Here is a 25,000-nt window from a genome sequence, read left to right on the forward strand (position 1 = left end):
ATGAGTGTGTGTCTATGAATGTGTGTGTCTATGTGTGTGTGTGTGTCTGTGTCTATGAGTGTGTTTATGAGAGTGTGTGTGTGTCTCTGAGAGTGTGTCTATGAGTGTGTGTGTGTGTGTGTGTGTGTGTGTGTGTGTGTGTGTGTGTGTGTGTGTGTGTGTGTGTGTCTATGTGTGTGTGTGTGTGTGTATGTGTGTGTGTGTGTGTGTGTGTGTGTGTGTGTATCTATGAGAGTGTGTATATGAGTGTGTGTGTGTGTGTATTAGTGTGTGTCTATGAGTGTGTGTGTCTGTGTGTGTGTGTGTGTGTGTCTCTGATAGTACGTCTATGAGTGTGTGTGTGAGTGTGTGTGTCTCTGAGAATGTGTGTCTATGAGTGTGTGTCCATGTGTGTGTGTGTGTGTGTGTGTGTGTGTGTGTGTGTGTGTGTGTGTCTATGAGAGTGTGTGTCTATGAGTGTGTGTGTGTGTCTATGAGTGTGTGTGTGTGTGTGTGTCTATGAGAGTGTGTGTGTCTATGAGAGTGTGTGTCTATGAGTGTGAGTGTGTGTGTGTGTGTGTGTGTGTGTGTGTGTCTCTGAGTGTGTGTGTGTGTGTGTCTCTGAGTGGGTGTGTGCGTGTGTGGAGGGGGAACAAGGCCGGACACGTCTCTTAAACACACGGGGAGGCGGCCAGCGGGTGCGCCGCCAGCCCCTCTTTTCAACACTCGGCCCCGGTTGCACACAAACACAGTTGCCCTTCCCCTGGTCCCTTTGTTCCCCTGGCTTGTGTCAGAGTCGGGCCCCTGTCCTGTACTCTGGCATGTCTGCCTTCCCAGGGCATACTCATTAACTCATGACAGCCCACCACTACGCCACAACCTCCCGGAACACACACACACAAAAAAAAACGCAACACACATGCGCCACATGTCTTCAAATTCCCCCGGCCGTGCGGTTCCCGAATCCTGATCGAACGGGCAGGATCAGCCCAAATTGACACCCACCACTGACGCACAGAGGACATGCACACGCTTGCCGTCCCATAAGTTATAGCAGGGGAGAGAAAAAAGAAGAAGAAACGTTTGCACTTAACTGAGGATACAGACAATTACCCAAGATATAAACACACCCATGCACTTTGTGCAGGCACATACCGCCTGGGAATTGCTAGATTGCCCACATTCTTGATGAAATCTGTGGAACCTGAGGTGGAGTGTTACAAAGCCGGGCAGAGTTAGCACAAGCTTCCCTGAAGAACGTTTTCAAATGGGGCAGGGGGGGGGGGGGGAAACTCTGAACATGTCGATGTTAATGTGGTTTGACAATCCAATACACTTAACATACCAGTATCAATCTGTTTCCAATCACCTTTCATTGTTGCGGCCCAGTTTGTGTCTATGCATCGAGCCAATGTCTGTTCTGCCATCAAAACGATTGTGTAACGTAACACTCTGATTTATTCCTCAGTCCACACACACAACCAAAATGGTTGCATGATGTGGAGGAGTGACTCTGCAGCCTGCAGTCTTAGTGGTGCCCCAGTCATCCTTGGTAAACTCACTTGTTATTGTCAATATCTGATGTTATCAAGATGTAATTTCCTGTTCAGGAGAGATGTCATAATACAAAGCCCAGTGTGTCATTGTAAAAGCAGGGAGACAACTAATGCCAGTTAATGTTCTGCTATTTACCATTAAGTCATTTAGCAGACGTGTTTTGCAAAGCGATTTACGGGTGAATGTTAGACCGAGGTGATGAATGAGCAGGTCAGGGGCTGGGGCTAATCTTGCTCAAGGATACCTATATGCAGGCTGCCAGCATGGGGGATCGTCCCATTACCTTTAGGTTGAGTCAAACATAATAACTCCTACACTATCCTCCTATACCATCTTGTTCTACCATACTGCTAATCCTAACCCTGCTATGTACTGTTAACCCTGCCATGGACTGCTTCATCATTGGGGATCTCCCTGCATGCTTATGCTTATTATGTCTGCCTCTGACTAGGGATAAGCAGCAGTAGCCAATGGATGGATGATTCAATGACGATGAGGGTTTGAAATAAAGGAGGTGATGATTTTCTCAATATATTCACAGACAAGATCCTTCTGGAGATCTGACTAAGGCTTTTGATGATTCCTGATGCACAAGAACATACAAGTCACAAACCCACACAATCACTTCCTAAATGTATAAAGATGTCTTAACACGAACGACAAACCATGAATTTATATAATCAAAAATACGTCATAGACCACATGCAATTACACATTGACATTTGCCAAAGGCCACATGGTTGTCTATACATGTTTGTGCCAGGTCATAAAATCACTGCCTTTCATTGCGTTCGCTTTGGAGCAGTAAAGGGTAAATATAATCTTCTGCCATATATTCCGCACTCAAAGTAGAAGAGGAAAAATATATATCTCAAATATATACGCAACACAGCTAAATATTTAATAAGATATTGCAGTGAGTAGCATTGCAGAGAGCGCATAGGCCAAAGATAGCAGCAAATTACTAAATGATTAAAAAGGATAGGAGTGTGCTCTGTACAGCAGCAGTACAGGAGCAGTTAGTCAAGGGCTCGCTAACAGAAACACAAAAGGTAGCGTTTGCCAGGGAACAAAACGAGGAAGTGGCGCGGTGAGCCAAGAATGGTTTCTAATCCCACTAAGAGATGCACGCAAATACCAAGCCCTGGGGTGTGTTTTCTCTTACACAGTATCAACTCATCATCAGAATCATACCGTCTTTCCGCGAGAGGGGGGAGAGCCTGGCCATTTGAAGCTGTGACATTATTCTCTATAGCATGTGGATAATGTTAATCCTATACTGATGTGAGTCAAAACCAACCCTCAAACACACAGATTTACTCAGTTTACACAGATTTATCAATAGATAAAGAGTAGGATCGATCTAGGGCTTAGTTGGTTGTATCGTATTAATCCTGTGTAAATGTAGGTGTCGTTCAATGGTGTGCATGAATTGACCTGAACTATCGACATGCCACAATCCACCCAAACGTTGCAAACCAATCTAGTTGAAGAACACAAAAACAGCCAATATAAAAAAAAAGAACCCAAAAGTTATCCCGACCAAGACCCCAATCTATTTATAAGCCAACAATGCTGTCAATATTCCTTAAGTCAAGCATTGGAGTTCAGAGGAACATGCTCACCCCGGGCCTGAGGGGAGGAACGGCTCTGACATTCCAGCTGGGCCCATTCTCCCGGACCTGCCGGGGTCTCTCCTCGCTGCTCCTGCTCAACCTGATCTTATACTGCCTCTTGGTGGCTGAGGAGCACGCATCATCCTCACACTAGGAGAAAGGGCAGGAGTTCTGGGGGGACTCTATAAACTATGCTGGGTGGAATTGAAGAAGGAATTCTGGAGGGAATTCTAGAAGGTTTTTCAAGAATGATTCTGGTACGAAACTCCCAGAAGGAACTCTAAACGGAATTCTGAAAATAATTTGAGAATACATTCTTTAGGGATCATCAGCAGGAATTCTAAATGGGAATTCTAGAGGAAACTTCGAAAGAGGTTCTGAAAGGAATCCAGAAGCTCAATCAAAAGTTGTTACTCTGTGGAGAAAGTCCTCTTTATTCCAATACACTAGGAGAAGTAATGATCCCCATAAGGAATGTAAAGGTGTTAGAGCAATATAAGTGCAGGGCAGAGGAGAAATGAATCATATATATATGATTATATAATATATATAATATCAATATATAATATCATAAAAATATGATGCTAAAAATAAAACAAACAAAAATATCAGTCTGCAAAGAATACACAATCTGCCGTATCCTGAGTACAGGATCCCGCATCAAAAGGGCAAACGTGTTCTTGGAGTGTGTGTTCATGATGGCTGGTTTAACCCAGCCGTAGCCTCACCTGGCCGAGACTGATTGGACTCTGGGGCTGGGTGAGCCTGCACACCTGTTGCACATTGAGCAATCAGTGTACACAGGTTAAAGCAGCCGTCTCCCCACACACTCGAGGAGTTCTCCCAGGTGGCAACGACACCAGTGTCAATAGCAAACCTTTGCCATAAACCGGTCTTTCAACATCACCACCCTGCGTCCTTTGTCTGGAGGAGCCCAAGAAAAGCCACTTAGGTAGCTTTTCTAGACGCATCCGTTTAAAGCATCATTTTAAAATACTGTTATGTGTATTACATCGTGTGTGCTTGTGTCATGTAATATACACCACCATCACCACCACCTACCACCATCCACCCTGATCCCCCATCACAGTTTCCTTTAATAACACCCCCCCCCCCCCCCCCCCCCCCGCACCCCGTTGTAATCCCAGACATACAGGAGCTCCCCTCAGTCTGTCAACGAGAGCAGGGGCCTGTCTGGTATATAGTGTGTGTGTTGTGTACATCCATTGTACAGAAAGTAGACTCGTATGGCTATTCTTTTTTTACCCCGGCTGTGACGGGCTGACAGTAACTTCATTCATCTGGTTTGTGGTTTGGACAATTGCCTCTTATTGTGCAGGGTACAATGGCAATTAAACAAAAAACATGCTTTCTCTGCACATTCAATTAACCCTCTCTCCGTTTCTCTCTGCACACTTGTAGGGCTTTGTATATAGTGTAAGTTCCCCCATTTTGGACAAATAAAGCACAAAACCAAATTATAAATTGAGCAAAATAAAAAGCGAATTGACTACACAACAATTGACCATGACAGAAATGTCATGCCACAGCATTTTTACTTCAAACCATTCTCAAGGTTAACAGGCGATGGCTAACTTTAGCACAGTCCAAATCTCTCTCCCTCTGTGTATCCCTCTGTGTCTGTCTGAAGAGCAGCATGCCATCATGCTAACGTCCATGTTCGGTTTGCACAGACTGGCAGCCGGAACATTAGAGTCATTTCAGCTGAATTTGCGAGCCCTGGCAGTTGCGTCTGCATTCCAGAGGCTTGTCCTGGTAATCCTAATCCGGGGTGACCCCCTGTTACCCCGCTAATCTTATCAGCCAAGACGTGGCTCTGTATCTCCGCGTGGCAAGGGGGAACCAGGGAAAAGCATTGCATGCATTTGTGTGATGCGCTGAACTAAAGGGCGTGCAGGATTGGCGGGACAATATCACGGCTCATTCACTGCTGAACAATTAAAAGTACTTATGTTCCGCACAGGATTACATGGTCTCTTTGTTCTGTGGTGAAGAAGTCATGGCAGTGATTCATAACAGAACTACGACTAGGTTGTAGGGGGCAGGGTAGTGGTTACAGAAAGAAAGGATCTGGGTTCAACCCCCAATGTCTGCCGCCTATACCTGTAGGCTATGCCAAACAAAATGCCGAACCTAGTTAAAACAGCTGCTCCTGAATGGCATGCATCTGAATTCAAAGTAAACTCCTTTGGATGAAAGCAACTGCTAAATGACTAAATGAGAAAAGGTGCAGATCCCGCTGTGATGAAATGCATGGTCCTGAAAGCCAGACAGAACTCTTTCTCCTCTGTGATAAAGTCATCACATACAAGAGGCCAGCAGGGGCATCGTGTGTGCTTTTGCTAAATGACTCCACCTTAGAGCTGAAATCCTACAGCATCACCGACACCTACAATCACTCACAGCTTATTGCACAAGGCTTGAAAAGTTGAGTTGTGCAACATGCAACGTGGAACGAGTAAAAAGCGAGTCACAAAATTAGCTTCAACGGCTATTCAGACTGCTCTGTGAGTAAGAGCATATCATAGGACTCCGAAAACAGGGAACCAGGAGACAAAATACCTAGTATTGGTCGGTAAATGTTGAAACGGCTCGCTCATAGTAGCGATGAGCCAGGCCATAATTGGACAGGAAAATGACAATTACCCGAAATGGCTCTGCCGTCGCTGTTGTAAGAACGTCTGTACATGCATCGCTGTCATTCAGAGAGGGGGATCCTATGCCACACAGTGTGTACATCATGTATAATTATATTAGATAGGGACACGATGCATAATGCCTGTCTCTTTCTACAAGCATGACCTTCATCAATACATAACTCAATGCATTACCTAATCAATATATAACCTACAGAGATGCTCCCAGTTGAAGGGTTTCACTGAGTCCTGGGCTTCCAGTTGTCGGATACCTGCTTCAGTGGGGAGGTGTTATCTAGGATCCCATAACATCTTTGCTGGTATATCTATGATTTTACATCATATTTATTCCTTCAAAAGACAGCCCCGCCAATGTGACATATGATTCAAACGCATATGTTACTTTAGCTATAATTCAAAAACATCCCTAACATAACCCTAACCCTAACATACTGTATATAGCTGAAATATATTTTTAAAGTCTGTTTGTTATCTTTGATTTGAAGATATTCGTTGGTAAAATATGTAAGTCTCATAGTCTGCTATTTATGAGTCTATCTATAATTTACAAACATCTAAATCAGTTTATGTCATCTAGTTTAAAAAAAAAATGTATACACTATTGGTTTGTTTCCATGTATTGAGTTCTGCATCCTTTACTGGTGTAATCAGAGTATGGGTTCTATGATTAGAGACTAATCAAAACAAGACTCCTCCCTTTGGAGAGATTTATAAATGATCATCAGAAACAGATGCAGGTCATTTCTTTTGAATCTAAGAACGTTACAAACAAAAATCAAGCAAATCTCTTGGTGACTCGTACAATGTGTCCCAATTTTAACCTATCGGGTTAAAATTATATATATATAAAATGTATTATCAATACTAGTCATATATATTTATTTACAAATACATTAACAGTTTTGCATGTTTGTGTTACTCTGTTGTATTGTCACCTTGCTGTATTGTTCAAACCATTGCCATTCTATATTCAGATTATGCAAAAAAAGTGTTTACAATTCCACACACACTTGTCATTCGTCATTTAAGTGAATACGACGACGGCCTGGCTGTCAGTAGGCCTGTCAGTCAGTGTATCCGTCTGTCCGTCCGTTGGTCGGTCCGTCTGTCTCTCTGCCTGTCTATCATTGTGTCTGCCACCTTACTGCAGCAGCTGTGACCAGTCCTCAGTAACCCCCCTCCGATGGATTACAGACAGCGTTATGTGACAGACAGCGTTCCCCGTCATGTTAAATATGGTGCATAAAGTCTTGCTTTATGTCAGGGCTTAATGTTAAATACTGTGCATTAAGTCATGCTTTATGTCAGGGCTTAAGTCCCGCTTTAAGTGCTGCGATCAGACACGTACACTGAGAGGCTGTGTGTGTGTGTGTGTGTGTGTGTGTGTGTGTGTGTGTGTGTGTGTGTGTGTGTGTGTGTGTGTGTGTGTGTGTGTGTGTGTGTGTGTTGCTTCTGTGACCGTGGCCAAGGGGTCGGAGGGTGAGGATTCCTTTGTGGGCTCTGATCTGACCTATTTGTGTGTGGACCTTGTGCAAATTGATGCCTGTGTGAACACGCATGCACACACTCTGTAACACATGCATGCACACACGCACGCACACACACACACACACACACACACACACACACACACACACACACACACACAGAAAGGGTTAAATGCAGGCACTTACCCACATTGAAACTCACACAATTAACCAAACATGCATACAGAAACACATGCATGCACGTGCGTGTGCGCGCGCGCACACACACACACACACACACACACACACACACACACACACACACACACACACACCCGCACACACAAACACATATTTAGGTCTCCTCCATGGGGGTCAGTAATTAGACAAAAAGCTAGAGGGGCACCACCGCTGCATTGCCTTCATTACACACACACACACACACACACACACACACACACACACAATCTAGGCTGAGCCCTTTGGGACAGGATACTGCTTGTACACTAAATAACCAAGCCTATTAGGCAGACAAACTTAAATCATCCGCTTAAATTGTGACACTTCGGTCTGACTTGGTGTGTCAATTTTGGTTTACTATTTATGTGACTCTCATAGAACGATCAGAAGAATGAAAACAATTATGCAATGGGTTTAGTTGTATAGGGTTAGTAAAAGATTTCTTGCTAAATAAGTTTGTTTGGCAGTTGTCTGGCCCAAAACATATTTTGGTTTAAGAAATGTTTGGTCCAAGAAATGTTACTGTGTAGAGTTCATTGTTTTTCTGATCTCCAACATTCCCAGGCCTGAGGGGGAGAGGGTGGTTCATGAAAACCTTGTTTTTAGTTTTGACAAATGGTCGAGATGGCGTATCCAGGCGGTCACTTCTTTCACGACCACCTCACCACATCAAAAGTCTCCCAACAAGCCAAGGAGAGGCATAGATGCAGAGGGCAAGGCTGCACCGTGGAAATAGGCCACCCATAAACAATGGATATCCATTCATCTTACTGCTTCACACTACAAGATATACTGTGTCTCCACGGCTGTGGAGTAGGGACATGTGAACAATGGCTGACCAAAACAACATGCAAACAGAGGAATGTCTATTATATAAATAATTAATTATCCATAAATGTGCCATTATTATAATTTGTTTTAGAAAACAATGGGAGAGTTATAATTGATTGGATTGAAATGTGCTGCTCCATGCAGGTTGCATTCATGTGTCCCTGTGTGAGAACCAAAGACAATATGACAACAATAGCTGGTAGTGTGGTCACTTTTCATTTGAAAAAAACAATGGAAGTGTTCTAATAGATTATAATGACATATGATGTACTAGAGTGGGACTCAAGATGCTTATCTCACAAAAATGCACGGCTGTAGTAGTGTGGTGGCTATTGAACCATACAGCAAAGGCAACAAAAAAAATGCTTTGAGGTAAACTAAACAAATGTGGCTAGTTGTTCAGAAGAAGGCTAGCCTAGCAATGCTAGCACTTAGTGGGAACTTTTAAGCCACCTTTTTTAAGGTGTACAACACATAAATATTAAACGAGAGTCATACCAAACCACTCCATTCTAGATAGCTACCAACTTTATGATTCCCCTGGAGGGGAAATTCCTTCTACTGTCCCTACCAACTTTTATTTGAAGAGGACAATGGGATTTTGTTCAAGTCAAGCATTAGCTGCAAAATTGGTTAAATTTTAGCAGCGTTTCAGTGTTCAATATTACTTATAGTTTCACTGTGGAAGTCCCCAGACATATTAAACTACTTTTGGACAATGTGCCACTTATTCAAATCAAATCTGCCTGTGCAAAACGTCCATCCAGTCACATTAAAATGAAGTACAGGCTAGCCAAAGACTAATGCTAACAGTGTGTCTATTTCACTCAGAACCAAGTGATGTGAGAACCAAGTTATTAATTGATAAGACTCCACATGCTTATTATCTGACATGAATGAAAGCAAGGGCTAAGCAGATATTAATGTAAAACACTATCATGAATTTAAAAATAATTGTACCATATCAGTTTGTGTCCTCACTTGTACACTATCATAGGCCAGTGTTTTTCAACCTGTTAGTCAACAGTGGTACGTGAGGGTACTGCAGGTGGTACTAAGGATTGTATTATTGAATTAGACAAAATTGCCATTGAAAAAAATAAATATATATATTTGGGACTTGTATTAAAAAATAGGGTAACCTTGGGCATTCCATCAAATGTTTTCCATTGAAATGTTTTTCATTGATGTTTTGTGTACTTAAATAATCCCAGGAGCATAAGCTGTATAGCTGACTTTTTGCTCCACTTTCTCCCACTGGCCATGGCCTTCTTGCAGTAATATTTGCGTGGCCACTCATTGCTCAGGCACTGCAATGTGTATTTATCTATTTTTTACATTTTGCATATGAGGTGATCCGCGAAAGGTTTTGGTGACCATTAAGTAGTACACCTCAAATCAAAGGTTGGGAACCACTGATGTAGGCTATCCATTCAGCAGAGCGGAATCAAAATAATACACGTTTACTCCAATGTAAAAACGGATCACTCAACAGTCTCTATAACAGATAAGGGTGTGTGTCCGTTTTTGTATGTGTGCACACGTGTGAGTGTGTGCGTGTGCGTGCATGTGTGTTAATGTGTGTGTGTATGCATGTATGAAACAGCCCTAAGTGTTGCCGTTGATGTTATAGACAAACACCAGGAACAGCACACCCTGGGCTAGCACTAGTCTGCTAGCTGTCTGCACAGCCACAATCTTGTGGAGAATAAATGCATCTATACAGCATCTACACAAAGTGTAGGACTTCTTGCCCCATAAATAGGTCAAACGGCTCATAGACTGTAAACGTTTAGCCCAATTCCTGTCGTTTTATATCTAGCATTTAGGCTGCCAACTGCCCCCGTATCATTAACAGGCTGTTGGACTACAGCTTTGAGGCCTGTGGAAATGCTCATTCTGAAAAATGTCCAGTGTGTGTCAATATGATTGTGCTTTTTTGGTATAAGCCACTAAAGACAGTTTATAGGTCAAGAAATGATTCTGACAATTAGTCATCATCAATTAGGCCTGAACTAAGCACCCTAAACAACAGCCTATATTCCGAAGGCTGCATCTGTTTATTTTGCATACAGACTCAATGCTATCAATGCTATTACAACAAACTATAATAAACCAACGGTTTGTGTTGGTGTCAAACCAAAGTAGACATATTGATTGTCAATCATATGGTGTATCCCTGCAATGCACAGGGACTGGGGATGTCTGTTCATTTACAGCGTGTTTACAATAACCGACAGCATCAGAGGGACAGATTAATAAGAATGAACTGTAGGCCCATGTGAATGTTAACCTACAAGAACTTAAACATGGAGGCTAAAGTTATTAGTAGCCTATAGCTTAGGTGGCATACAGGTTTGGTTCAATAGCCATGGGTGACTTAGGTGAGGTTGCTTAGAAAGGTATTGTTAAGCATCTTAGTACATACAGTACATATCGTGGGTAGATTAGGTCTGCTGGATTAGGTGAGGTGGGTTGCTGTAGCCTACAATCAGACTGGCAGTCAGAGCTGCAGCATCCTTCTCATCCCCCAATGCGCGAAGGGGCCTTCGTCAGATTCCCGCGACACAGTCCGCTGTCCGTGGTGCTGAAGCTGTCCAGGACGCTAAGATGTGGCCAACCCTGCTCTCTCGCAGATGCAGTCGTCTAATATGTTCGAGCACTTTCTCAAACGTCATACAACTGGGAGTCTGAATGAGGATTCTGCTATAAGCTCTTCCGTATCGGAACTGCATTTCCTTGCACGCAACAGTGCGAGGCGCATGCCTGTTGCAGTTAGAAGAGGAGAGAGAGGAGAGGAAGCAGAGAGAGAGAGAGAGAGAGAGAGAGAGAGAGAGAGAGAGAGAGAGAGAGAGAGAGAGAGAGAGAGAGAGAGAGAGAGAGAGAGAGAGAGAGAGAGAGAGAGAGAGAGGGGGGGTTTGATTGATCATGTGGCCTATAGGAACCTGCAAGAGTTGTCGAATATTGCTGCATAGACGCACCTATGGGTCCATCTGTTACTCACTGACTCCCAACCACGGCGTGATCGATCCAATTCATAAACTTCCACTGAAGCAACAGCCCTGCTCCGCACACGGCCATCACACACCATTCATTCTTCCGGGTTTGACTTTAGCATGGCGATCCCCCCCCTTTCCTCCCCCCCCCCCCCCCCCCCCCAAAAAAAAAGATGTGAACTTACCGCAGTCTACACACAAGATCTTCCCCACATCTTTTTTTAGATTTTTCCCACTCGTGTCCAGGGGCGCGAACGATGCCTTGAAAACCAAGGGCTCGTCCGTGGGGTCCATGAAAAAGATGTACTTGTGGTTCGCGATCACTTTGGCATCACACGACGACGACGGAGACGACGACGACGGCTGCTGCGACTCCGAGCCGAATTCTCCCACATAAGTGACGAGCTGCTCGCGCTCCAGACCCCCGCTGTTGACCGGCCACACGTCCAGCACCCTGACACTGTGCACGCTGTGCGGCTCCTCCGCCAGGGAGCCGGAGGAGGAGGAGGAGGAGGAGACGTTCGCGGGCACCGCAGACTGCACCTTACCCTCGATCACCACGGCGGATTTGTAAGCCTGGTCCTGCAGGGAATTCAAACTCGGGGAGTAGCAGGCGAAGGAGACCCCGATGACCAGCATGGATAAATGCACTGGATCAAGCCTCATGCCGCCGCCTGCTTTGGCTCGGTGGTCGCTGGTCGGCGCGTTGCGGCAGGGCTCGTCTGGCTGCGGGGCGATGGTGGCGATGGAGCTCGGTGGAGGGAAGACGCGGCGAATGGGCTCCTGTGGCACGGCAGCGGCGCGGCGGACCTTGCATAAGTGTCCATGCCATCGGGATCCGCGGCTTTAATCGAATAGTTTTTGAGCAATGGGTGAACGGGCTGCTCGAAACGGGAGACCGCCGCGGCGACACCGGGGGTTTAAACAATCCGGTGTGTGTGTGTGTGTGTGTGTGTGTGTGTGTGTGTGTGTGTGTGTGTGTATGTGTGTGTGTGTGTGTGTGTGTGTGTGTGTGTGTGTGTGTGTGTGTGTGTGTGTGTGTTCCTAATAAGGCATCTTAGCAAACCGTGGTCTTCGTGTATTCCCCCCCATTTCCCATTCCCCCTCTACGATGCCATAGCTGAATAGGAACTGCGAGACGACGCCACTATCTTTGTCCAAAAAAAAAAAAAATCGCAGTGTGGTTTGAGTCCTGCTCAGCTGTGATGCTTTCCTCGATCATCTGCAGGAGCGGAGAGACGATACGAAAAAATGCTGCAGTGAGCCAGAAGTTCCGTAGTCCGGTGGTCGCAAAACAAAACGCTTCACTCCAAAAATGAAACCATATATTGTTCGGCGGGTAATGTCAATACACCGCCTCTCTCTCTCCCCCTGTTCTCTCTCTCTCTCTCTCTCTCTCTCTCTCTCTCTCTCTCTCTCTCTCTCTCTCTCTCTCTCTCTCTCTCTCTCTCCGCCTCCTCCACTCTACCACACCGAGAGAAACACGCCGATCGCCAGGAGCTCCGTCACAGAACGCAGGAGAGAGTGGAGGGCTGGCGTGTCCTACTACAGGCCACAGCTTGACCACATGTCCGTACCATGACTCCGTAACCCGGCAGACCTACGTCAAAGCAAGCATGTGGTGGTGGTGGTGGTAGTGGTGGTGGTGATGGTGGTAGTGGTGGTGGAAGGTTGAGAGGGAGGGAAGGTGGAGAGGGAGGGAAGGGGGAGATGGAGGAAGGGAAGAGAGGGAGGGACGGTGGCGAGGGGCAGGAGTGCAGCAGCAACACGGTAGGCCGTTAGAGAGACACGGGGCTGGGATGACTAACGCTGCTGCGAAAGCACATCGGCTGGGGATTCTTCAAGAGACTCCCGATGACTTTTGCGTCCTGTTCAACGAAGTCACACACCGTGCGTTCATCGTACATTTGAGGGGAAATTACATTCAAATAAAACAACTAATAGTGCCTCCTACACTCAACTTCAACCGTGTTATGTGTTCTCACAGCAGAAGATGGAGGAGACTTTGTCAATGAATATAGTGTTGAATGCCTGTTATGATTGCAGGACGTAAAGGCTAAAACACGTGCGATTTCAGCAGACATATTTTGAGATATAAATATATTGTATTGCTGTTTAACAGTAGGACTAGTCGGTTTAATCTGGAAAGCTTATACTCTATTACATCATTGGAAAAACAATCTACAGGTAATTGAACGCGAGCTCAATGTTCGCTGAAGGCATGCCACAAATGGCGACACCTGTTGGCCAGATAGCCAATATTTTTTTTGTCGAGTTCAGATGTTGAACATGAGGTTATTGCCGCATTCATGCCTCAAACACTGAAAACACAGTAAATGTTCGATTGACAACGTTGTAGTTTTTCTATGGCAAAAGAGGAGTTTTAGATTCATGGGAAATATTCTCTATTAGGCTATCGCGAGAATAAACTATCTGAAATAATATCTGAAATATGAACAATCAGGATTTCGACCGCATTGAGTTTATTTATAGGCATGTGCATATTTTAAATAATTATTGAAGAATACTTTGAATTTCGCCTTCACCAACATATCTTGGAAGCCCTAATCTCAGCATACATGACTAAAGACGCTTGGGAAAACGTCCGCTTAACCCCACCCAACGCCCCCCAGGGGAATCGAAAGAAGAAAAACCCTCGGTTGAACTATTATCCACCTCACAATGGGTCAGTGTTGCTTGCCTGTTGTATCGTGATAAACGTCTGACAGTTCCTAACCGCGACACTGGGGGGCGCTCGTCTGCGGACTAGGTTGACGCTGCGTGTTGACATCAGAAGTGAAACGTGCGCCGTTGAACTTGTGTGTCCTTCTCGGTGGTGTAATAAGAGTGGCTAGAGAGCAAAGGGTCCGAACGTACAGTGGGCGGTGACTCACTCCGCTACCAACCAATCAGTGATGAGGACGTACAGTGGGCGGTACCTATCTCCTTCTCGGCTAAGCGCTCACTGCTACCAGCGCGTCTCCCATTGGTCGGTGACGGGGAGAGGTGCGACCAGTGTACCTCCGGACGCTTGGATCTGACACACACTAGGATACCCTCTCTCGATGCCACGAAACCGTTCTTCTTTCGATCCATTTTGTTCAACAATCACCGCGACACTGTCTTTGACAGTCGACCTGCGACAATATTCACCCTTTTCTTCGTGCATTTCCCACCTCGTGGCCGGGTGACGCCGGGCTTTCTGTGTGCAGAAAACAAAAAAAGCAGGGAAGGTACTGTTATGCATTCTTGCTTTACAGGAGAGAGATGGTGCTATTCTCTATATGCTTCGTGTTTCCACGCATCCCCGATGCAATTTCGAGGTTATTTAGCCAATGGACCGAGTTAATGGACGCTTAATGGTGTTGCAGAGCAGCGACTGTCACGTTGGAGCTACAGTGTGGGAGCAGTGTATAGGCCTGAAGCTAGACTTCATCACGTCGCCTCCTCGCTGCTGGGCCAAACTTTAGACCCAAATCTCGCCGGCGCTCTTAAGGTGCGCTCTTCGGAGAGATAGGAAGTGTTGCCAGATTGAAAATCTGGCCCAATCTGGCAACACTGGAGAAACGGATTGTTTCAAATTGTTCATGTTATATTTAGTGGCAGTTCATCGACTATTTGGATTTCACTGTAAACCAACGTCGTTTGTCTAGCCCATGTACAATTATATGCATAATAATTATATAAATAAAACATTGCAAGTAGGCTAAGTTTGGCTTGGTCAAGCATTGATCAGTTCATAACATATTATTCACAATTATCACATGAATATATATGCGTTATACATTTTTTATTTGCTTTGCTTTGTTTGAAGACATTGGGATCCCGCAGTGTATTCTCGTTTATTACAACCTTGTGATGGAACAAAAAGGCCTAACACAAAAACACACAAGTTATCCCCGTAACCTGTAAATTATATTTAAAAAATAAACAAACCCTTTTTGTACATTGGCAATAGGCCTAGTTCAGTCTAAAGTCAAAACACATAGGACAAGTGTTTCTGCTTGTTGCACAGACAGACGAGAGCCAATCCACCCAGTAAGCCTCATAGTGGGCTAATTGGCTGCGTCACGTTGGTTTTATAGTATTAACCTATATAGGATTCGTCAGTGCGCCTCTAACAATAGCCCAAATAAACTGAATAAAACAATGTCTGGAAACAGAGAAGAGGAATCACAGAATAAAGGAGCATTATAGACGTCAACAGCCACTGGTTGTTTTTGTTATATTCCAGAAATAAAGACAGAGTTGTAAAGTGATTACTGACACTGTCATCATGATGCAGAGTACCGACCAACAGTCAGGTATTCAATTATTCAAGAATAGTATTTAAAAAAAAAAAAATCGACTTATGGTCTTTAGGCATAATTAAACTAACGTAGCCTAATCCCTAAATAAATAAAAATAATACCGTGAAATTAAGCATTCAACAGGCGTCTGTAACGGAACCGATATCAGTCTTCCCCTATAGGCCTGTTATACTTAGGGGAAATAAAACTCAGACATTAACGTCATTCCTGAACTGTTATTTACGATCCGTCGCCTCTTATTTTGACCTAAGAAAATGTGATTTATCGAGGAAACTATACGCCTATATTTTCGGCTCTATCTAAACGTCCGTCTGAAGCTGTCGTTTATGGTGAATTAATCTGAAGACGTTAGGCCTACATAGGCCTACTTTTGAAATAAGAAAATTCCTTTCTTGATCCGTAATTTTGTTTTAGTTAAATTAAGTTAAGTTACAATGGAACCGGCAATTATAGGCTATGGGCTATAGGACCTAGTTTAACACGTAGGACTAGTCATACTTTTGGCGACTTTCCTTCAAGTGTGCACCAATAATAATATAGGCCTATAATATTTACATCAAATGTTTTTGTCTCTAATACAGAGGGGACGATTGCCGTAGGCCGCTGTCTGCTATCCGAAGAGTCAAGAGTTGTGTTTAAAGTAAAGATTTCCACGCCTCAAGACTCTTTTTATTTTTATTTTTAACAATGAATTTCCAATGTTCATTACAGAAATTTTCCTCTCAAAAATATATCTGTATTGAATGTTGAAGTTATGGATCATTGGGAAACTCATGATCACATGTAAAAAATTAAAATAGGAATAAAACATACAGGATCCAAAATGGCCCTAAAGTGCGCCTGCGCCTAATGGTCAATTTTCGACTCTTCCAACTTTTAGATTTTTTTTCACAAGATGTATAAAAGTTCAACAATATTAAAGAGTTGTTTTTACAATTGAATAGGGTTAAACGACAGTGCTAAAACTGTTACCTAAAACAATAATGACGGTTTTCTGTTTTTAAAGATAACTTCCCTATTTTTCATGCCATGTCGGCGTTTGGCCGTTTGACAAACACAGCAGCATCCAAAGCGACACTTCTATGGGCCTAAACGCTGCTTGCAAGATTTAGAGGCAAACCGATTCTGTGGTCAGCACAGAAAACGTGCTAATTAACCTGAAGGCTGAGATCTTTAAACAAGTGACGGGAGGAAAAGAACCGTGCAGGATGCAATGTGTTTAGATAGGACTTTATGACTTTATAATCACAAAAAGTTTACAAAAAGTGTATCATTCAGGAGTCCTAGAAAGGGATTGTGTGAGTAGTCTAATTAAATAAATTATCGAATGAGTGAACGTTTAAAATATTTGATTATACTCTGTTGTATAATCACAACCGTGTCATATTGTACATATCCCCATAGGTTTTTATGTTAAGTTAAAAACATTAAACATGAAAACTGAACGTTAGATTAGATTTTGTTTAATCAACAAACAAAAAATATATAATAATAATAATAAAATAATACAAAAGTAAACAACATTTAAATTAAATTACACTTAGACAAATGAACAGAAAACACGGTTGCATGCAAGTCCATGTGTTATTTTCTTTCAGTAGTTGTTTGAACATCATCTGAGAATCACTGATTTATTCAATGTTATATATAATCTACCTCTGGCTTGGTTGATTAAAAACATGTAAAAAAAAAAAAACATTTTGTAGTTTTTAAGCATTATCCTTTTTACAACCAAACCTAAATGAAGATCGAGCAGGTTTCTTGGTCATTAAATGTTTTTAAATCCCTTCTCCATAGTACGAATGTGTCCTATGTATTCAAGTTGGGTTTCTGTGTTCAGATATCGCGAGAGTTTGGCGCAGCTGGCGGTGGGTTGCAGCAGACAGAGGGAGAAGGCAGGCAGCATCATGGCGGACAGAGACAGTGGAAGTGAGCAGGGAGGAGCGGCAGCGGGCCCGGGCATCGGTTCCATGCACCTAGCGACCGGAGGGGCGGGCTCAGCGTCCGGACTGCAGCATGAGACACAAGAGCTGGCGTCGAAGCGAGTTGACATACAGAACAAACGCTTCTATTTGGACGTAAAGCAGAACGCAAAAGGCCGCTTCTTAAAGATAGCAGAAGTCGGGGCCGGAGGAAACAAGAGCCGCCTCACTCTCTCCATGTCCGTGGCGGTCGAGTTCCGCGACTACTTGGGGGACTTCATCGAACACTATGCCCAGTTGGGTCCGAGTAACCCAGATATGGTGCAAGATGAGCCCAGACGAGCACTCAAGAGTGAATTCCTGGTCCGGGAAAATCGTAAATACTACATGGATCTGAAAGAGAACCAGAGAGGACGGTTTCTGAGGATCCGACAGACCGTTAATCGGGGCCCCGGTTTGGGATCTACACAAGGCCAGACTATTGCTTTGCCAGCCCAGGGACTTATCGAGTTTCGTGACGCTTTGGCTAAACTTATTGACGATTACGGTGTGGAGGACGAGCCTGCAGAGTTGCCAGAAGGGTCATCCCTTACTGTGGACAACAAACGCTTTTTCTTCGACGTCGGATCCAATAAGTACGGGGTGTTCATGAGAGTAAGCGAGGTAAAGCCAACGTACCGTAACTCAATTACGGTGCCCTACAAAGTGTGGTCCAAATTTGGGAATACTTTTTGTAAATATGCCGAGGAGATGAAGAAGATCCAGGAGAAACAGCGGGAGAAAAGGGCATGCGAGCTGCAGCAACAAGAGATGCATGCAGATGATGGAGAAGAGGATTGATATATATATATATATATATACATATATAAATATATAAACAGCAAAACATGCAAAAAATAATCCGAATAACAAAAGAGAAAATACTTAAACTCTACTGTATAAAGAAAGAAATGTTAAGATTTAACTGTTATGGTTTAACTCCAAGGGAGCAACGCCCACGATATAAGAAACCAACACAAACCAACCGTTCTGACACTTACGTTATCACCCATCGCTGGATGTTATCCCACTTACCCACCATTAATACAGTAACAGGCTGCTAAACAAAGTAATAACATTATATTTGAACATTGTTTCCTACTTGACGACAAACTATATTGAAGTGTTTTCTTTCCCCTATTAACAGAGAACTTTTGTACAAGTCAAAGCTATTATAAAGTGTTTGCATTGTTCATTGAAATTGTTGCCGAGTTGTAAGAGAAAATAATGTCCTTTTCATGTGAGCTATTGTCTTCAGCACAAATCAGATCAAACCGAAAGTCAACTTAAGTTTGTTAAAGGTTGTCATAATGAACTTGCCACCCAGATTACCTTTACCTGTGCATAGAGAAGTGTTTACACCTGATTCACATGAGGGCTAGACCTGGTTTGAAACTGGTTTAGGTGTCATGCAGTATAAAAAAAACATATATATATATATATATAGGCATTTTTCATCAAATGAAAATTTGTGCTCTATCTCTTGTGCAATATGCATTGCACCAAATCTGTTTTTTTGTTGTACTGGTCAATGGATAAGAAGACATTTTCCAGAGGCATTCAAAGAGACATGAATAGTGTATCTTTTGTTTTCAATTGAAGTTGTTGCCACGCGGATGGGTTATACTATAGGCTACCGTTGTGTGTTGTCGTTATGCAATGTGTTTGTTTTTAAAGGTACTCAACATGTATTTTGATAGAGGATGTGCAGTGGCAACATGTAGCAAATGGCCTGATAGCGTATTTTAAGAAGAGCACTTAAAAGAGGACAAGCACGTATAAAAAAACACGTTGGTAGAGGATTGGCTTAGGTGTGTCGTCAGAACGTACAGACAAAAAACAAGCATAGCATTATTGGACAGAAATATTAACCATGCAAAGTCACACAATCAACATAGTGCCAAGGAGTCCTATTGCTGCATGTTTAACTGCACAAAAGCTAGATCGATGTTGGTCTCCCGAATTACTGGCTCAAGAGTCCCCCTCGAAGGCGAGGGTTTATCTATGTATAGTCCACTGATCTTGCATATTGAGTGAATTTTCCATTCAAAAGGCATTGTGTAGGTGTTGTGAAATAGGTTTGAAAGCATGATTGTACCTTGACATCAGACCTGTATCATCATAATATCACCTTCACACTATGAGGACGGACGCCAATTGAAAAACAGAACATGGGCCAATGGGAGAATCGGATGTCAAAAGCAGTCATCAAGACTCCTTTGGCTGTCAGAAACAGATGGTCCATCCCCCCTGCAATTTAAGGAGCTAGGTTTTGGGAGACATGCTCTGCTCAATAGTATTACTAAATTGGGTTAGCCCAAATATTTACCCTGGACATTGTGGTCCCTTGTTTTGGTCTTAATTGGAGATACTTGGGACTGTCTACAACTGGAAGTAATCCGGTTGCATCTCATAGATGTGTTAGCGGTTTTATAAACGCGCCGCCAGCTATAGCTTGGTGTTTAGACTGGCAACAATCAGATAATATCAAGAGTTACCTCAGCATCCATTTTAAACACTTGCTCCCCCATGTTTTTTCGATTTGACTGGAAACCAGCGGACTAGACTTAAGTCCTTGACCACCTTGTTTTGTTGGGAGCCTCAGCTTTCTTTTAGTCCCCTTAAACTCTTGACCTGACTGGGAGTGCCCTCTTCATCATGAAGACAACCTGGTGCCTTACACACATGCTTACACCCCGGCCCGGTGCTCTGGATCGCAGTGGGGGCTTCTTGTTCTCATAGCTTATTCTTTTAATATCCTTAAGTACATCTTCTATTCATTTTGTAGGTGGCTCAGTCCCCTAGTGCACTATTGCACTTCTCGTGGTGCTACCTGAGTTCAACGTGAACTCTTTAGTAAAAAGGCTATAGGAGCAGAATTCTATGCTTTTTCTGCTTCCTTCCTTCCTACCTTTGTTCCTATCTTCCTGTTTTAGTTCCTTTCTTCCTTCCTTTCGCCTATCTTCCTACCTTGTTCCCTTCCCCAGAGCCATCGAGTCCCTTTCTTCCCACTTCAGTTCCTTCCTTCCTTCGTATCGTCTCACTTTGTTTCCCGTTCTCAGAGCCATCCAGGTATCGGCCCAGAGTTAAACATGAAGGTGGGGTCACCATAGCTGCGAGATGAGGAAGAGCAGCTAGGAGCATTTCCATAGGGGTATCGGGGACCGCTTGACAGACTGTTGCATTCAGGCCAGGGGTTCAGATCCCTCTCCGGGAGACCTCCATGATGAAATACTTTGTTGTCCGACCTGGGTACTAACAGGCTAGTCGCTAAACTAATTGGGGAATAGCAAGCATGTCTTTTCATTGTTAATTTGGATTTTATTCATTTTCATTATGAATTGTTTTACCTTTGCAGCGTTATCATCCCACGTTATTTGTAATTTTTGGAATGTTTGTGCCCACTTTAAAAAAAGAAAATGAATTTTTTTTTTTCTTCTGTGCAACATTTCATCACTGTGTGCAATATCGTATGTGCCAATGGTGGCAATATATGTATATCAATTAAATATATGATTACTATTTGACGCATGTGGCTGAATTCCATGTTTATTTATCTGTTGGAGTTTAGCCTTTTATTTGCACTTAGAGCGCTCCGTCTGGGAGAGAACTGTTGAGTTCAACAAGTTTTGGGACAGCACCATCCGCCTCACTACGCTGTTAGTATTTCAACTTGAAACAGGGCCACGTCCTCATTGGCACGTTGAGCCACCTCTGATACCTCTGTACAGGAACCAGGGGGGGAAGTGTTGGTTTATTTGGTTGTATTAATGAGATCAAAAGCCTATTCCCTCGTCTGGGTGAAGATTGAAACTCCATATACAGTGAAATGTCCTTGTTTTGTTTTTTTTAGATCTAAAGTGATGGTGCTCTGGTCCATTCCTTATGAAGGAGAAAGGTGTACTGATCATCGCTATGTGTAGCACTTTTTGCTTTTCCAGGTTTAATGAAATGCCTGACCAATACTTGTTTAAAAAAAATAATCGCTACAAAGAATGTCATTCTCTCTTATTATTTTGTCGCCTTTTTAATAGAATATATTTGATTTTACTCATTTGGTTAAAAATGCATTAAATATAATTTATGTACATTTTGCAAATTTTAAAAATAAAACTAATTTGCCCATATCTGGTGGGGAAATTTGCATTAAACTTGTATGTGATTTATTTTCTTGAAGGAGCTGGGTTGTGAAGACGACACAGGTAGAGAAATTTCCCCTGGATATTAATTTCTGGGTTTATCTGTTTATCTGAGCTGGTACTTAACTTTATGGAGATTGGGATATTTCAGGGTATAATTCTAATCACTCAAGCTATTTGCTAGTTAGCATTTTACATCCGCAACAATTAAACAGAGTTTTGACTGGCAAAAGAAAAAAGGTAAAATAATATTAAAACTACAACACATTTGTATTTTAACCCTATCACAAGTACTTTTGGATCCCTCAGAGAGTGGCAACCAATTCCAGAAGTTACTCAGCATGGACAAGAATTCTGTAAGAATGTTTCAGCAGGACAGGTAAAAACATAAAGTGTGCAAACAAAGAAGCTAATATGTGTCTTGTCTTGCGTCACAACAAAATATTGATGGTGGGGGGGCATTAAAGGGATACAGCGAGCAATCAGTAAACAGGCATCTGTGGTGTGTGGTGTGTGGTTTGATACCATATTGTGTGTCCAGAGAGGGAATTGGCTGGATTAGCTTGCATTCGCTAGGCACCGCCATTGACTTGCAGAGTTATAGTACTGGGATCCTGTTCACATAAGGAGATTTCAATTTGAAATACTTAAATATAAATATTTGTAATGTGTTGTGAATAAATGCTTATTAAAAACAAGTGCCAGTAACCACACAACCAGATTGTAGTTATCCACATACCCACAGATAATTGGGCAAGACAGGTTTTGGGTTTTCAATTTGGGTAAGACAGGCCAATGCAGATTTACAGATATCTCAGGCTCTATGTCCCTTTAATTGTGACTTAATAGGTAGGTCAAGACTTTGTAAGGACCTGCAGACACCGTGTCTTCTGTAGTGTCTACACCTCTCTCTCCCTCCCTCAGTGTCTCTCTCTCCTCTGCTGTCTTTCTCTCTGTCCCTTCCACTCCTCTCCTGAGATTGCACACGAAAAACGAAAGTATATAAAACACTATAGTGTGAATAGAAAACACATCAGAATTATGTCACTGAATAACTACATTCTACCACCTCACTGGCCAAGTAATTGTTCCCTTTTTATCTAGCCACAGATTTTATGGTTTGATACCTATATGTTTTTTTTAATTTACTTTTGCATTTTATAGCTATTGTAAAGAGACATAATAATCTGAAATTAGATAGTTACATACAGTACTTACTATATGTCATTTATTTTGGAACACGGTCTGTGGCATAAATTTTGACATAAATTTACATTCAGAAAAAAACAATGTTATTATTTATAAAATGTTTGCATTTGAGAGTCAATCCATTCCCACTGAAAGTAGCTTAATCTAGAAGGGTAAGCAACAGACCATGGCAGCAATTGCATTCAAATGTACTAAAACACTTTCGGAAACGTTTTAAGAAACTCAAGTATACCTATCATTTAACAATGGAAAGATCTGGAAAGGGTTTATGTTGTAACATAACGATTTAGGTACTTTAAAACATTTTTGTATTCTGCAGTGTTACATAATTAAACATAGCGCACATGCAGCTAGGTTGGAGATCCCATATTACTATATATTGTCTCTATTTAGGCAGACAGAAACACTTGCTTCATAAACCACCTCCAGTGGGCAAGCTCGTTGACCATATGTCTCTGAATAAACCACGTGTTGAACATTTACCAATCTCCGAGACATAACTTGCCCGGAACAACGATACAACAAAGGATTACAATTCAGTTTAATTAATTAGGATTACCTTTAGAAACGTTTGAGGTGAGACAAACGTAACCTGGCTGCAAAGGGGAACTCCAAGCTACGTCACGGGCAGCGCCATCTTCTGTGGAATGTTCAACTCACCAACGGCTGGAGGCAGTTTAGCGGCATCAACTTCTACACATAGCGCAATCAATGGCTTGATCATGTTTTTTGATCAAATTATTTAAACAAATTCAGTAAAGATACTTTTTTGTTGTTGTTGAAATACCTCCGCACAGTAGCGATTTGAAATATCTGACAAGGGCTTAACCTCAAGTAATGATTATCAATTGTGTTGTGTTTAAATAAAAACTTAAGAAATGCTAAAATAATATTTAATGACGCAGGACTACATCATTAAGTAATAACGTCACCACGCAATGACATCACAACGTAACGTCATTTGGCAACAACAAACGACCCATATGTTGCAACATATCCTGAAAGTTAGCAGCTCAACACTGACCCTGGCCCCGATGTCATCGAGGGTTGTGTGACAAATGGAAAAGGTTCGCCAGCGCATTAAGGAAAGTGGTTCATTACGGTGTGTTGGTTGTGTGAGCTACCGTAGTTTATCTACCTAACGAACCTAACCTTTCCATATGATTGAGTAGCCTAATAATATACCTACATCCATCTAGACAGAGGGTAGGATGAAAATGTGTGTTTCTTAACCATTGCCGTCCTTTTTAACTTCCTTACTGTTATCAGTGTAGTATTTCGTCTATTTAATTATCCTATTTCATTTGATTTATTTTTAACTCTAATTCCGTTTCACACCGGAGACCGCTAGATGGCGTTGTTTACTTAGAAATTCTAGAAGTAGCCTAACAAAGATAGTCCAATCGATGCTGCTACAACAGTGTTCATTATCACACATAGAAAAAAGGACAATTGTGTCTAACACATAAACAAATAGGCCTACAAAAACAGCTAAATCTTACACTACAAAATCACAATATCGACCAAGAAATTGGGGGTTCTTGGGTAAAAACAAAGGTAGGCAGTACATGTACAATCGATGTAAAAATCCTGAGAAGAGATAAGCAATATGTATAGTCAGAGCCGTTTAAAATGCCCATATTACACTAGGTAGACTGTATTCTGTTATGGATTGGATTTTTTATATATTTATATTTATTTGACAGTTGATGTTCTTTAATCTCTGTCTGAGCCCTCTAGTGGCAAGGGGGCTCTAGCCATGCGCAGACTTTGAGTAGTTAGCATATAGGGTAGTAGCCTAAACAATGGGTCTTTCCATTTAATTAAAATATCACACCAAATTTGAATAAATGAGTGGCCACACCTCACAATGAGATAGCACACATTGTGAATAGAAGAATATATAACTAATCAATTTAAGTCAAGCAAGCTGTTATCTTAAAGTTAATAACATTTAGAAGAATTTATCTAAATGTTTTCAAGAATGACATCGTTCATCGTTTTCAAAAATGACAATC

At 42.5% G+C, this 25,000-nt stretch overlaps 2 protein-coding genes across 2 annotated transcripts in view; one reads left to right on the plus strand and one right to left on the minus strand.

Annotated features, from left to right (window-relative positions):
* The window catches only part of LOC311353903 (pro-neuregulin-2, membrane-bound isoform-like), a gene marked incomplete at both ends in the record, with an annotated part of 48,105 nt that extends 33,646 nt beyond the window's left edge, over window positions 1-14,459 (minus strand). Inside the window, 2 exons of the mRNA XM_084473701.1 lie at window positions 11,549-12,146; window positions 14,385-14,459. Of these exons, the coding sequence (XP_084329827.1) occupies window positions 11,549-12,146; window positions 14,385-14,459 (673 nt within the window). The remainder of the gene's footprint in view (window positions 1-11,548; window positions 12,147-14,384) is intronic.
* A 3,120-nt stretch (window positions 14,460-17,579) lies between these two features.
* Window positions 17,580-21,789, plus strand: puraa (purine-rich element binding protein Aa). Its single transcript, XM_084474477.1, has one exon. The coding sequence runs from the start codon at window positions 17,581-17,583 to the stop codon at window positions 18,433-18,435; it is 855 nt and encodes a 284-aa protein (XP_084330603.1). The 5' UTR covers window position 17,580; the 3' UTR covers window positions 18,436-21,789.
* Window positions 21,790-25,000: the final 3,211 nt, after the last annotated feature.

The sequence above is a fragment of the Micromesistius poutassou genome (assembly GCF_964030765.1).
Source record: "Micromesistius poutassou genome assembly, chromosome: 10".
Lineage (NCBI taxonomy): Eukaryota > Metazoa > Chordata > Actinopteri > Gadiformes > Gadidae > Micromesistius > Micromesistius poutassou.